This window comes from Aulostomus chinensis, chromosome 18 (assembly GCF_037954235.1).
Source record: "Aulostomus chinensis isolate RoL2024-O1b breed Wild chromosome 18, RoL_Achi_v1.0, whole genome shotgun sequence".
Classification (NCBI taxonomy): domain Eukaryota; kingdom Metazoa; phylum Chordata; class Actinopteri; order Syngnathiformes; family Aulostomidae; genus Aulostomus; species Aulostomus chinensis.
This window is the reverse complement of record NC_141337.1, coordinates 7,246,432-7,262,482: the sequence shown is the minus strand read 5'-3', so window position 1 is coordinate 7,262,482 and position 16,051 is coordinate 7,246,432. Positions and strand designations below refer to the sequence as shown.

Genomic DNA, 16,051 nt, shown 5'->3' with positions numbered 1-16,051 from the left:
GTGTGAGGCAATGACTTGGACAACGACTTCAGATATTTAAGAGACTTGGGAAAGCCAAGTTCTTGTCAATTTGTGCAGAGGTGTGGGATGGAAAGCATTCTGACAGGAAGCATCACAAAATGATGTGCACTGCCCAGGACAGGAGGGCCTCAAATCTCAGTGTGAGGTCTGCATCACCGATATCGGTTGGTATACGAGCCCAAAGACACTTGAATTCAACGCCCACCCACGGCCCGGCTGTCACCGGGCGAGAGGCAGGACACACCCTGGACAGGTCACCACTCCATCGTAGTGAAATCGCCCCGGTGCAGAGATGTCCAGAACATTTTTATCAAATCCAAGTTGTTTGTAGAAAAAGTTTATGTGAGATGTGAAGCTAATGAAAAACAGCCGACCAGAGGTGAGGAAGGTTGAGGCAAGTTTACTTCTCGTCAAGGCTGCAGGAAAGATACTGCTGGTTCACTTGTTAGCTACATGTATTTGTGACATTCACACTGGCCACAAGGACACAATTACCAGATGAGTGTGGTGTAATGGAAAGTTATATAATAGTGTAAAAATATACTCCTGCCATCATTAGATGAGCTCAACACAGGCAGCATGACTGCAACTTCATCTTGTTATGCCTCGCTGTTACTGTAAAACAATAAATTAATTTTGTCAAAAGACCATTTTTTGGATCCTTTTATCCTGAAGAGCTGAGAGACAAAGACGGAGCAGAAACCTTTTGCTTTTCAAACTCATTCTATGAATCCACATGAGAATAACCTAGCTGTGGTTTTCTTTGAAAAGAGAGATTGTGCAGACACCAATTAAATATTTTTGAACTAGCCGAAAAAGATAAACAACATGTGCAGGGAAAGTGAATGAGAAACACTCAGCTGCTGATCCAGACAATGAAACATGTATGAATGCGTGTAAGTGTACAGCAGCTGTCGCTACGTATACTCGCCCCCTTGTTCCAACGTCTCAAAACACTGACTTCCATATTTGTGGTTTATGTGATATGAAAACTGAAACGATCTGGGTGCAGCAATTCTATATGGTAAATATTACATGTGAATGCAACATCTGGTCATGCATCTGGCTGTTCTAGACATACAAGCGTTATACACAAGGGTGTTCAAGATCTCTGAGTGAAACGGGTTCCACCGCCCTCCTATTTTCCGCGCTTTCGACCTCCATGTTTCCACCTCAACATTTTCTTTTAGAGCTATCAAGACTTTATTCAACAGCACTCAATTACTTCTGAGAACTTGACACTATTATAATGGCACAGTAGACGAGGGGAACAAGAAGGGAACAAGATGATCTTACATGGAACAAAAGCAAAGGGAGTGCAAAGAGGGGCATGGTAGACCTCAGGCTACGAATAGCAACACACTCCACTGCAATTTCCCACCTTTTCTTTTCCTATCAGAAAGCTGTGTGGTGGGTAAATTTTGTAACTGAACATAAAAGCGAACATGTATTTTGTTGTTCAAGGTTGTGGCCACCTTGATATATGACTTTATTCTGTATATTTAGGGGCGTGCATACAGTCAGACATGAACTAAGATGGCAGTGTGAGAATGTCTGCAGTAGAAAAGTACATGGTAAACAGGAGTGGTGGACGGGGCCAAAAGGCACAGAAATCTGTAGCATGGGACAACTGGCCAAATCATTTTGATTCTAGTAGAATGCAAATTTCACAATCAAAACTGTTTTCTAACCCTCACCAAGAGGGATTTATTTGTGTGCCAAAACTTAATCAAGACCACAAAACACAGAGAACGTGATGTCAAATTGTTTCAAAAGGCTGCGTTGTCAAAAAAAGGACATATTCTCCCTTCAAATTAAGCTGAATTTAAGCTGTGCATTCACATGGCACTCACGTGGGTTTCCACATAGCTGCCGAGCAAATTTCAAGCAATGTTAAGGCACGTTTCCGTCAACTGGTTTGGAATAAACAAACTAGGTTTTACAATGCTTACTTTCCACAGAGGATGGGTGATGTTGAGGATTGTTGTAACAAACAGTGGAAGAAGAAGTAGTCCCGGCTATCTAGTACGACTGTCGAATGAAAACTGACGAGAGGTCTCGAGGAATCACTTCCAGTAGGGAAAGTCGTAACTGTTCTTTTGTGCCATTGGCCGAGATGCGAGCTGTCTAGAGATGAAGACAAAGTTTGAGAATGTGTTGAAAGGCGAAGGCTTCGAAATCCATTTCCATCTCCCATTTTGCTCATTTACTCATTTAAAAAAAGGCAAAAACCACCTAAAACGGGCGTAAAAACTTTTTTGTGTATAGTGGGAGGTTTTTCTGGTTTACAAATTTTGCCGTATCCATCGACCTTTTCTACTGTGATATCTTAAAATGTAAACACAACAATCTAAAGGAAAGGAAAAATAATCCCGCTGCTACCAAATCCAACGGTTGGCAAAGAAGACATTACATGGTGCCTTTTCCTTGGTGTAATCATTTTGCTGTGAAGTGACACTGTCCTGGACCCGAGCAAGAGAATATATCCCAGCAATAGAAATGTCAAACACAGCTTGATATGTGTGAAATGACAATGATGTGTTCACCTCCAGGGTATTATTTGAGAGTGAGGTGTTAAAGGTTAAAATCACAATTCTCGCACTTCATCCGCATTTCTCAATCCAAATTCTTTTTTACCCCCTCCTCAATCTTTTCTGTCTCTATTTGGGAAGTGATCTCTTCACTTCCTCCTCCTCTCCCTCCACTTCCAGTGCTTACTTCTAATTCCCGCTGAGCTGCCTCACATCAACGTGTCTGCCTCCACCTTGATCTTTCGGGTAGAGGAGGCCAAAGCCACAGCCAGGTCTGCTTCTGCTTTGGCTGTCAGAAATTCTCTCTTTTTTTTTTTCCAACTGTATAACCTGGCAATTTTCCCACACGCACATAAAAAACCCCAAAACTTCGCACATCACACTTTTAGAAAATGGAAAGCAAAGAATAAGAATAGCGTCTTAAATCACAACCTCTCTTCCCCCACCATCATTATTCCTCTCAATCTTTTCCACCTCTCCAGCCAATCTTCTGCCTGGACACAAAAATCAACCCTCCAAGCGTACTGTCTCTTTACAATAGCAAGACTCATCAATGCAAAGAACAAATTGCTTTGTAAAATTGCTGCGAATTACACAAGTACACATCAGGTTGGAGAGGAGGCAATGGCATAGATTGCTACTGGTAGTGATTGTGATAGATGAGAGGGAACGGAAGAACTGCAACGATGTATTCCAGACAATTTCCTTTCCTTTTAAACGTGAATTGTTTTTTGTTTAATACATCAAATGTAAACGTTCAGGCAGGCCACAGAAGTCTGATGGATTTCTCGGACATCAGCCAATCTCATTCCAATCAGCTGTAATGCAGCGTATGATCAACCAACCACAGCGGAAGACACAGAAGGAAAAATTCAGACCTGGTTTCTCTTGCTGCCTGATATCGTTTTCACTTAAGAAAACAGTAATGATTGCATCTGTAGGTTAATTGGATCCTGTACATTGACCGTAGGCGTGGCTGCACATTTATCTTCACCGTTTCTGTGATTATGTTTCCTCACTTCACGCTTATTTAGCCGTTCAAAAGCAACATGTTAGATGATAAGCAGCACCTAGTTGGAAACAGTTTTCCTACAAGACGCAACTACTAGTTCCTACTTTTTCCCAATTTTCCTCTGTATTGCTGGCAACACAACCCTCAAACATCTGTTGATTTAAGGAAACAAGCATCTTCATTTTTCATATTCAGTTATTCAAAAAGGGGCTTTAACAATCCTCTTGAAACTCCTGGGGGGTTTAAAATCGTCTGGTTGTGTGACAGGGCTGTAAATTTCATTTAATATCAATCGGAGGTTAAAGTACTTATGGGAGCAAGAGATAAATTGCTTAGCCTCCCCTATGGGTCAGGGTATATGGCTATTGATAGTCAGTGACATTTCCACCCTGTCCAAATGGTATTTGAGCAGGAATTGAGGGAGGACTACTCAGCAGACAAGCTCTGGGCTCTTTCTTCTTCACACACATACACACACGCTCACACACACACACCTAAATCAATATTTGCAGTGTTTAGATCGTACGCCTCCCTGACAGCTTCTGTGAGGAACAATGCCACACAAGAGTGATGCATAAATCACACAAGCTAACAAACAGGATAAACTCTTTCAAATCAACCTACTTTCCATACGTCTTGATACTGGCCTTCTCCGCTGTGCATGGCCTATATTTCCTCCCTGCAACCTGTGGATGAAGCACGTTCGGCAGCCCGACCATGACTCAAGCCTCCCTGCTTATGTCATAGCATTATTTGACTAATGCCTGAGCGGCATGTCTGGAATGTCTTCTTAATGTCTCAGTCAGTCTGAGTAATACTTCAGCAAGGTCACATGGCTCCTAGCCATTAATACCAGCTGACTGAGGTATTATAAATCCCAAGAGAGTAGACTTGTGCATATTAAACGAAGCATGAGAAGTTTAAGCTGTCGCCACCCCTGACACCTCTGCCACCGAGATCCTGCACAAACACACGTGCACGCGCGCACACACGCACGCACGCACACACACACACACACACACACACACACACACACACACACACACACACACACAGAAGAGAAGTGAGCTGCATTTGTTGTTACAGGAGAGAACTGGTGATGTCAGATGCCACAATCAGGACACACACATGTTTATATGCACACACATTAACATAGAGAGTTTCTGTCACTCCAGAGGAAATTAAACCAAGCAGGTTAGCAAGCACAGCTGCAGTCGATTAGGCCGTTTAACTGGACAAGTGGCGTCGTTCTGGTGTAAGAGAACTGACAAGGAATCGATGTATCGATAGAAGTCTGCCTCTGGAATGGCAGGTAGTATGCCCCCTTGCAACTGGTTGCACTCTGACTTTCTTCCAGTTCACCTTTGCGTCAGACAACTTAGCAAATGTCATCCCTCTAAAAAGAGTGACATTCCAAGATTATTAAAGAGAAACTGTCCATTTCTACCCAAATGTCCAGGAATGTGCTGTTTTTGCACCTGCTATAGTGATAGCTCCTTGACTTTGTGAGCTGTTTGTTTCAAATGAAAATACAGCAGCGGCACCTAAGGAACATGCATTGAACGCCACACAATTTTGGGGCTTATGAAAGAGCATAAAAGGTTATCATTGCCTTACTGCACTATATTTAAAAGTCCAGTGTTAGCAGAACCAACACAGTAAGTCTTCTGGAGTGTTCGAGCTACCAGCAACCATTTACTCTTTGCCTGATGCTAAACAATAGCCAGGACATTTTCCCCTTCCAGTGCCAAACACCCCCCCGCCCCCTTCCCTCTCTAACATTATCCACTCCAAGTAAATGATACCAACTCCACTCCCGCTCTATAAGCCTAAGTCCCAGTAGTGCTCAGGTAATCTATGTGGACTGGTGAAACAGTCAAGCAGGAGCTCCGTTATAACCTGCAGGAGAGACCAGAATAATAAAACCAGTGGGAAAGTCTGAAATCTTTGCTGTATTTTGAGTTTAATTTATTATTGAAGGAGGTTTGAGATTAATATTATCTGAACCAGTGCACCTCCAGCAACAACCTCTGGCTGTGCACCTCATCCTTTTTAACCCTAACCCTTAAAGTGTATTGATTTATATCATGGGCACTTGCTTTTTGTCCTCAAAAGGGAAGCAAGTCCCAACAATGTGATTGTGTAAAACAGATTTATGCCTCACAACATGAGGGATAACTGGCACACACAACGGCCCTACACATACTGACACAATAGAGAGAGAGAGAGAGAGAGAGAGAGAGGGACAGATAGAGGAGAGATAACGCACTTCAATTCAGCACTGACCTTAAAGCTCCAGTAGTTGGGTTGTTGCTGTGGTGTTTCATGAAGGAAAAGAAGGACACAAAAGTGAGAGAAACTTTAGATATTTGCCTCTGGAAAAAAACAAAAACAAAATCACTGTCAAAAAAACAAAAATCATTGAAAAAAATGGTGCTGAGAGCAAATTCCAACTTAAGAGGAAACAGTGTGAATCACAACTTTCTTAAAAAGCATTATCGGCTGCATTATTGACAAGCATGTCATAACCCCCCAAAAAAACAAAAACCTCATTAATATTCTTGACAACTTCACTGAACCACAATAATTAAGTTTGACTTGTGTTAATGCAGAAAAAGTGGATGTGCTGGGTTTTCAATACACCGGAAACAAGCTTGTGTTGTTGGCTGCAACTCTTGAAGAGGTGGAAATGAAAAGAGTGAAATCGAATCAAACAGCATCCCACTCTGTTGTTGCCATGTTGGCGTCGCTCCCAGACTTCTCCACTACAGGCAAGAAACTGCTCCTGTCTCCTCCTCGCTCGCTCTCTCCTGTTTTTTTTACTCACGATCCACCTGCCACGCTCTTTCCATCTGAACCTCAACATTTCACCTGCTTATTTTCATGATGCGCTACCTCTCCTCTGTTCATTTATCCTTCCTGCTGCACTGCTGTGTATAAAAAAGGTGCTTGCATGTCAGCAGAGGCCTCAGAATGTAAGCTTTCCATTAACATATAATCGCCCCTCAGTCAAAATCAGGCCGAGCCATTGATGGCATAGAAATACCTTCAAATGACACAAAAAAAAAAAAAAAAAAAAAGATTAGGCAAAGTTCATGAATTTTAATCCAAATTCTTATGTGCAGGCAATTCTCAGTCCACTCCTGCTTAAATCCATATTATTCTCCTGATGCAGAAATAAAAAAAAATAATAATACAGTGACAGTCAAGTTTAGATTTATAATAGTCAGTGACATTTTTTTTTATCAACCTTCCATTTTAATACAGTCTCAACAAAGGGCGTGATTCTTTCAGTCAATACAGGCATCAGAGGAACTCATTTTTATAATCTGATCTTTTACTGAATGTTCCCTTATGCTGACTCCTGGCCCCATGACAGTCTTCTCCCCATGACGCTCCTCTCCTTCCCTCTCTGTCTTGCTTGGTCCTTGCAGTTTTTTAAGTTATAATTACACTAATCCATAAAGTTGTCACAGTTTGATACAGAAACTCCTCTAATCTGGTCGAAATACAGAGATTTTAATAGGCTTCGTCTGTGTCCTGATTCCTTCCACCAAACATTATATAATACGTACTATATCTTGTGATGCGTACTGCTTTGCAAGTATGTAGTAATTCAATAGAGGAAAAAGCTGTTGCGACTTCAGAAGGACTTTGAGAATAAAACTGGAGCTGTTTCACTACGGTCCCTGATTTGTTCGTAGTATTTTGCAGTGCTTTATTGTATCAGTATGTTATACTCTGGGGTATTCATGGAGAGCTCACTCAATGTTCAAGCACATTGGCAAAGATTAAGTTCCAGCTAAGAATATTCATCAAATTTCTTGACAATTACAAAAAAAAAATTGATAGAAGCCAGACTCACTTAATAAGCATCTGGATAAGATAGAAGAGCTTCTTATATACTGTGTGTATAAATATGCACTCAAAGCAGGTTTTGTTTTAGCAGTATGTCAATTTGTGGAAACTCTTTTTTTTTTAATGTATATGTACACATACTTGGCCCATAAAGCTGATTCAGATGGGAGATTATTGTTCTTATAACAAGTATAAAACACATTGTTGAGTGATATACAACAGAATTTTAGGCGTAATTGGATTTAAAAACAAGAATAAGAAAAACACACTGGGCAAGACTTGGTTATGTAGTACAGATGTATCACACTTGCTTTTTTGTGTGTACTGAATATCTGAATATACGCTATAGTAGAGTGCATTCATAGAATCAAAATAAATGCGTTAGCCAAAAGGCTTACTAAAATACAACAAAGAAAAAGCAGCTCAGCGTTAATCAAGTCTAAATTAGCGACATACGAATTATCAGGGTGTGAAAGAGAAACTGCAAACTCAAGTAAACCATTCAACCCTCATTCCAAAAGTTATTTGTTTGTTTGAGATATATTATTATATTTTGCTCTCTCCAACTAATATTTGCCTGATGGAAAAAGTAGTTGTTGCCGTTTATAATTTCAATTAATTTAATTTATCGGGGAGTGCCTATAGCCTCACTGGCACAGAGACAAGCAGTACTTAAAACGATAGGGAGTAAATTCTCTCAACCCACGCCTATTTGCCCTCTAAGCATATATATGTTTTTTTTTTTTTACCCCTGATAAATGTCAAAGCAATTATTATTAAAGAAACTATTTGATGAGTCAGAGCAGAATCTCCAAATTTGAATTCTTTCAACTATTGTCCTGTGAAAACCATCCAACCAGCAGGATTAAAAATGAATAAAATCATCAAGATACTCCTCAGAATGATCTCTAGCATGCATGAACTTTCTCATCTCTGGAATAAACCATCTGCATCTTTGAGGAGGGGCAGCCCGATTGAGGGGTGAAAGTTCATGGGTAAAGCGGGTCACTGTCAGAAAAGTTAATAGATGAGGTATATCAGGTGCGAGATGTATCGGCCTTGACTGATTGTATGTCAGTCTCTCACCCAGTGCAGCAACCAAGCAAAGCTTCGTCCCTGACAATTTGCTGAACTGATATCAGCTCACAGGCGCCAGTGATGTGTCATAAATAATTGCTGTACACTTATTCAGACAACATTAATGATTTTATTTTCCCACAAAACTAAATGACTTGGAAGGCCGGCCTCTGAGGAGTGATTTGTGGTCGTGTGTGTCTCTGCAAGTGTTTGTTACTTTAATGAGGCTTACTCACAGTTCAGGTAAAGTAAACACATTCAGTCTTTACTGCCGTGTTTTCCTAGATAGACTCAACTCGGACTTTCCCTTGTAAACACTGCTCTGGGAGGTCCTGATAGCAAATTGCGAAGGGAATTCTATTCGCTCGCAATCTTCACAATTGCAATCAGTGCAGATAGCAGATATCTGTGCCGCAATTATATTCAAGATGCTGTTTTGATATGATTCATTATCACAGTGGCTCATTCAGCCACAATTCCCAGATTGAGGTGAGATTATTGACCAGAACTCAAAATGTGCATCTGGTTATTTTAAACCTCCTGTTGAACTATAAAGGAGAAAGAGTTACCTAATGGAAATTAAACTCTGGTCCGAAAGCATTTGTGACTGGCACCCGTGTTACACATTCACACACTCACATGTGAGGAACATGCAGCTCCGACAGAAGGATGGAGCCCTGCTGAATGGAGCGCTGCATTACCTGACCTGCATGTAAAGCAGGCTGCACTCGCACCATCCCTCCTCCAGCCACGTTTCTTTCTGATGTCGTCATCCTCTCTGCACCCCCTCTTCCTCATCTCAATCATTCTTACCCCCCCCTCCACACTCTAATCTCCTCCAGTTAACGCAGCCACTCTTCCTTCCTCTCTCTGTTTGCATGAAAGCACACTAGTCTGCACAGCAAATGAGTGCCAAGCCAAACAGATGCACAAAAGGTTCTGTGTACAGTGTACAGTGTCGTCCACTCAGCATCTAACCTGGATTTCTGCCTGCCAGAGCATACGCACACTGTCACCTCAACAACCACAACAAATACAACAGGCATGGAATCTATTCCCAGCTGGCACATCCTTATCCCACACACACACACACACACACACACACACACACACACACACCTCTTTACAACAACCTCCAGCTTCCAGCTTCATGCTTCCAGTCTCATCTCACCTGCAGTGCACCTGTGCCTGTCCACCACTCCAGTCATCCCAGGCTGTCCGTCAGGTGCAGCGAATCCTCAACGAATTTGTGTCCATCTCTCCCTCCCTCTTCCTCTCCAGCCCTCCCTCCCTCTTCCTCACTCAATCTTTCTGTCTCGCTATCCAGTAGCACATGCGGCGGAAACTCTTTATTTAATTCATTACAACATCAGCCGATTAACTCCTTTGCAGATGGGTGTCTGGCTCCTGCTGGTGCTGGCTAATTGAGCAGCGGGCTGCTTGACTGGCTGCAGCAGTATTTTCCAGCTCCTCCTTCCCCCCTCCTTCCCTCCTCGCTGTCCAAGCTCTGCACATCCAGGAGATGACAAGAAATCCTGGGCTTTGCTGCTTCATCCCCCGAGCTGTGAAAATGCCCTGTCACTTCAGGATTTGTCCACTCTCCCAGCTTAATTTTTTCGAAGTGTCCTCTTTCCAGTCTCTTTTCCTTTCACCGTCTTCATTATTGCACAATTCCTGCTCCTTCACACAACCTGACCTTTGCAATGTGATATCCCTGCTTGCCATATATGGGAGAGGTTGCCACGGCAACTATGGACTCCACCTGTCTTTCACCCGCCCTCCCACGCTCGCTCCCTCTTTTTCTCTCCCTCTCTCTCTCTGCCCCTTTCATTTTCTCCCCTGATGTGATTCTCACTGGATTGTGCCTTTTTCACACACAAACAGCAATACTGTTCACACAAGGAGCAGCAGTGACAGTTAATGAGGAGGATGCAAAGACCACCTGACAGCCGTCTCTCACGGATTTTCTCTCCCTCAGTAAGGAAATGTGCAGCATTGCAACCACAACTCTGGATTCTATCCTCGAGGAGACTTTTTGTTGCCTGATGACACATAATGGGAGCGATACATTTAAGGAAAAGTCTAAATAAATAAGAGGAGAAACATTATGACCGAACGCTTCCACACAGGGCAAAAGAGGTCATTCAGTGGTGTGATTATGGAAACACATTCATTCATATTCTTTGTGGTCAGCAGATCTCAGCTGAACACCTTCATCAAATTTGGAAGCACCATCGTTGAAACACCAGACGAGTGAATTTTCTCATGGTTGCTCATCCGTATACTGAGATACTTGTTAGTGTTTTTTTTTTTTTTAATTTCCATTTATGCTTCTCCATTCCATCAAAAGAAACATTTGCTGAGTACTGGGGGTGTAAATTGCAATTTTCATCACACATTGATTCTTTTAAACAACAATTGGATGCCCTCAATGCGTCATGATTTAGGACACAATACACTTCAATACAGAGATCTGCAGTTGCTTGACTTATTAGTAAATATCAAATATATTTATAATCAAATATTAAGCGAAATCATGTACAGCAGGTTCAATAACTTGTCCATGTCCCCACCACAAATCATTGAAACAATGTGTACATTAACAGGCAAGCAAGGTTTTAGTTGTTGGTGCGGAACAAGCTTGCCCCTCCCCCCAACCTACAACAGAAGAGGGCGCCATCTGCTACAGTGGACGTGGGTAATGTTGGGGACATGTGAACATAAACCCAAGCATGTTGTTCAAGTGTCACATTGATGCATCAGGATCATTGGCTATATGGTCGATGCTACAGGTCAATTCATTGTTCCGCTGCTACTGAGATTATATGCTGCAGTGTATATGCCCCAAAATCTTGGAGTAGATTTAACTAAAAAAATTAAAGAACAAAGAAAAACAAACTGAAGTTAAATATGAATTTGACAATGACATGTTTTGCAGGAAACACACCTTTGTTTGAGGGTTTAAAAAAAAATCCTCACAAGAAGGCGAGCTGTGTACCTGTTCCCGTGCAGACCGCTCTGATGTACCCCTCATGCTGGCGTGGGAGGGTGAGGGAGACGGCGGGTTGTGGTGCGGGCTGTGGTGTGGATGCTGCAGCTGCTGCTGCTGCTGCTGGTACTTGCTCTTCAGGTGATCCATGAAGGCATCCCTCTTGCGTTCCATGTCAGCCTTGTGCAGGTTGGTGAGGGCCTCCAGGCTCTGGGCGGCACTGACGGTGTGGCGATGCTCCGATGTGTGCACCAGGCCCACATTGGAGAACCGTCTGGCGCTGTTACCCAGCGTCCGGTACTCTCGTGGATATTCCAGATCATCTGTCGAGATCATATGACTGCCACCACGCTCGGGATCTGAGGGACAAGGGAAGAAGACAGGAGGGGAAGATAAAAGAAAAAGAAAAATGGAAAGAGAGACGGAGGGGATAGAAAGTGTGCAAGAAAGTGAATCACCACCCACACATGCATGCAGAGAGATTTCAGGTTGGAAATGTACATTCACGCAGAGGCAAACATGGTACAAATGAAGCAGAGGGAGGAAGAAAAATAAAGCACAGGGGGGAAAGGGACAGAGGGAGAGAGAAAGAGTGAGAAAGAGAGACAGAGAGAGAGAGGGAGGGAGAGAAATGGTATGAGATGTTAGACTATTTGCAACCAGTATGGAGCAGTTCCCTGCAGAAGTATTGATTTCAAGTTTCAAAGGGAAGAAAAATTGAAAATGCTTCTGCAATAGATCAAAGGAGGAGAGACACAACAGAATTTGTTTTGTATTCCACTGTGATATGCCTGCTTATCATCTTAAGTGACTTTTATTGTTTTCCTAGAAACACAGAGGTAAAAAACTCAAAACAGGTGACTGAAAGTCAAGCTGGAACAGGAGGAAACATTGCTCTTATCATCGTCTTTATTCTCGTTCCTTCTCACTAACTTCTGTCCATCTCGCTGAGATTTTTCTCGATCCCTTGACATCTCCTGTCACTTTCTCTATATATTCTTTCTCCTTTATTTGGAGGTTACTGGCTCTACTGTCCATTTTTAAGGAGGCACATCAGTACGACAGCCATGGGCGTTTTATCCATTCTCAAACTGACAGACAACACAGCCCGTGGTGGAAGACTCGTACAGGACAGGAAGGGAGACTGCCAGACTGCGACGGTATGGCTACACAAAAAAATATGTGACTGGAAAAATGAATGAATATTCAGAGTGAGAAGGGAGGGAGCCGGTGAGTTACCTTGCTTAGGAAAACAGGCCCCGGCATTGGCTAGAAGAGAAACATGCCAAGGGTTAATTGATGTGTTTGTGCAAAAAATGTGCAAGCAAACACAGAAGAGCACAGTCACATGACCATCAGAAAAGAGCTATCATGGAATAATAGCACTTTCTCTGAATAACAATTAGTTAATGCATTAAATATGCATTATAATGTATTCATAAGGGTTAACGTATGAGCAAATGGTTGGCTATGAATGCTAATGGTGTCTTACAATAACCTGCAGAATGGTGAATGACTATCATTTTGCAGTTTTCCATTAGCTGATACAAAAGTATTAAATCTGCCTAAAATCACACATTATTTATTCATAGTTGACTAAATTGCTAATTAGCTCGATACGAGTGTCAGAATATTTAAGCAGGTAGAAAGAGGATCAGATCCTAGATGAATAATACAAAAAAAAAAGCACTGGTTGAACTAAAAGCTGAGGTATAACGGGGATGAATGCAGTCAACCAGCTGTACATTTAGGCCTCATCAGCACAATTAGGATGAGAGGAGCAAGCGAGCAGTGAAGGGAGTCTCCTCAGGGCTGAAGCAACAAATGGACTGTTAATGAACGCAGCGGAAGAGAAGAGGAAGCCGGCCAGATGGAGGCTCAACAGAGCTGCATCGCTCTCCAGTGGACAAACTAACACAGAAGACGCCTGTTACTGGACGAAAGTCTGCGATCTCTACACCGCAGCTGCAATCCAACCGGTGCTTGCTGTCTCTCACTCTATTCATTCTCTGAGAGGTATCAAGCTGTTTCAACACTCTGCCCTTTCATCCAACACATTATAAAGTGCTGATAAACTGAGCTGGGGTGAGGCTAAATGGACTGACTGGTTGATAGCATTAGCATTGAGCTGTACACCAGGGCCGCCGGCCACACTCATCTGGCCTCCTGTAGCCTCCCAGGTCCGGTTTACACTTCATTAGGTCTGAGCTTATTGTGAATCAGCTAACAAGGACCTGACTCAGGAGCCCCATTACAATGGCTGGCAAAGCAGGGCCTATGTACTATTACAGGCTTATTATAGTGACTGTGCAGCCACAATGAGAGTGAAAAGCTGACTAGGCTCTGCATCCTCTCGACAGATGTGAACAGAAGTCAGTGTGCATTAAAACCATTAATACTAACATGTACGTACCAGCTTGGCACTGCCAGACCAATTCCCAATGATAACAAGAGGTAGCCAGTTAGTCTGGTTCCCAAACTATAATTATGTGATTCAAATCTCACTTGCCTTGCAAACACCTGGAAAAAGTAACCTAATTTGCAATATGCCCTTAAACCTTTCAAACTGAAGTTCTTGGATATAGTTTTTGTGGCTGTTTATAAAGCCATCATCTTGAACGAGACAGGAAAATGAGTTGTGTGGGCAGGAGAGTAAGAATAGAAAACACAAACAAGCTATACATCTTTATTTTCATCAGTCACTACCCATATTTCTCCTCATAAACTGGCAGACAATAACCTGACAGCCAAAATAATCTGTGCAAAAACCCATGAGATGCCAGTGTTATTTGAACCACCATGAAAGAACCTTGATAGGTTTCTGGTGAATACTTTCTTCATAAGAAGATAGTGTTTGTGAGCGAGTGTGCGGGAGGCCAAAATGCAACTACAAAGCCTCCTTCAAAAGGTGCAGCATGTTGATCGGAGAACCTGAATGACAACGGGAGCCTCACAATCAGAAGCGATACACTCTGGGAGCTCGGCCAATGAAGCCTGTGCTGTACTGTCAAGATACAGAGAACAGTTGAGGGCATTAACCTGCCTAAATATAAAGAGCCTGCTGCTGGGGGGCCTGGGAGATAAGACAAACAGGACGGAAGAAATGACCTGTGCGGAGAAAAAGATACTGCAAGACAAACTCCTGACAACCAACTTCACCAATATGATCTGCAAAAATAAAGCCATGTGTTTAATGTATTGTGTTATAGCCATTTTCTCACATTTATTAGGAGCTCTCTTACATTTCACTGAACCATATTCTCACCAACTTTTCACTCCTTGAGTCACCAGTCTCCACCGCCTTCAGTGTGTTATTTATATACGCAGGGAAATTCAGACCGTGACATAAAGCATTTGTCAACACACCCCAAATAACACACACACACACACACACACACACACACACACACACACACACACACACACACACACACACACACACACACACACACACACACAACGCAGAATATCATTATGTATTACCGTAGCTGAATCCTAGACCACAAACTCTCAGTGGGAGAAGGGGTTTTTCTTTTTCAGGGCACCTGCTGAGCTGGACTCTTAACTTGGGAGGAGTAGGTGCTGCTCATCATATGCATGAATGTATGGAGGTGAGAAGGAAAAGTGGATTGGATCTGCTTTTATGGATTTGCAAGAAGTGGAGGATGTATACAGGAATATTAAACAAGTGGGTCAGAGAAAGAGGAAGGTATAAGCGGCTTTGAGTCTCCTACAGTGAAAAGAAAACTCCACATTTGAAAATACAGCTCTGGATTCTGTAAGAGCTAAAGCAAAATGCACAGGTGCTTCAAGTATTTTTGTTCCTCTTGTCAGAATTGCACAGGTGGATTTATAACAGCTACTTCAATTGTTATTTGGAGTGTACAAATAAAACTGCATTTCCTCTCCAGCAGCTAAATGTTTTGGGAAGGTAGTTTGCCAGTCAGGTGCCCAGCTGTGTGTGTGGGCAGCAAAATGTTATGAACTGTATGTGTACCATTTGAAATGCTTAATATTTGAAATGCACTCTGAATACAGGCTGTCTCACCTCGCTGGCACACACTCTGTCTTCTCCAGCTGTGATTTGAATTGTCTTGACAGCGTTCTGTTAGACAGCAAGGAAATGAGGTTGCATCGGTTAACATGTAAGCAACAACGTAACAAATCAAAAACAAATCAGTCCAAGAAAAACAACCTTCCCTCTGAAACATCACGTCAAGACAGATTTGATGTTATGCACTTCCTAGCTGCTAAAATGAATGATGTACAATAGACAGCAACAATATATTTTGCACCTTTTAACCAAGAAAACCAACAAGCTGCAGCCAGAAGCAAAGTGTACTTCAAATTAAGAGTTCTGTAATACAGTCACAGTGTATTTCCTGGTTATTTCAGTGTAGTGGATTTATCTATTATCCTTTATTAAAAGGAGCGGCTCCCTCAAGTTAGCTCGCTCTTTATGCTTGGGTACGCTTGATAGCTCTGCATATGACAAGCCAGTGAAAACCGCCTTCAGCTTCTCTTTGTGGTTCTTTCCCTATATTTGTCTTTAGAGCTTCTATT

At 42.4% G+C, this 16,051-nt stretch overlaps 1 protein-coding gene across 7 annotated transcripts in view; it reads right to left on the bottom strand.

Moving 5' to 3' along the window:
- Nucleotides 1-16,051, bottom strand: part of srcin1a (SRC kinase signaling inhibitor 1a) — a 69,842-nt gene that overhangs the window by 34,292 nt on the left and 19,499 nt on the right. For all 7 annotated transcript variants that reach the window (XM_086186160.1, XM_086186161.1, XM_086186162.1 and 4 more), the window contains exons 2-4: nt 12,728-12,757; nt 11,498-11,847; nt 5,851-5,877 (exon numbers count right to left, since the gene is read on the bottom strand). In XM_086186160.1, coding sequence (XP_086042286.1) covers nt 5,851-5,877; nt 11,498-11,847; nt 12,728-12,757 — 407 coding nt within the window. The remainder of the gene's footprint in view (nt 1-5,850; nt 5,878-11,497; nt 11,848-12,727; nt 12,758-16,051) is intronic.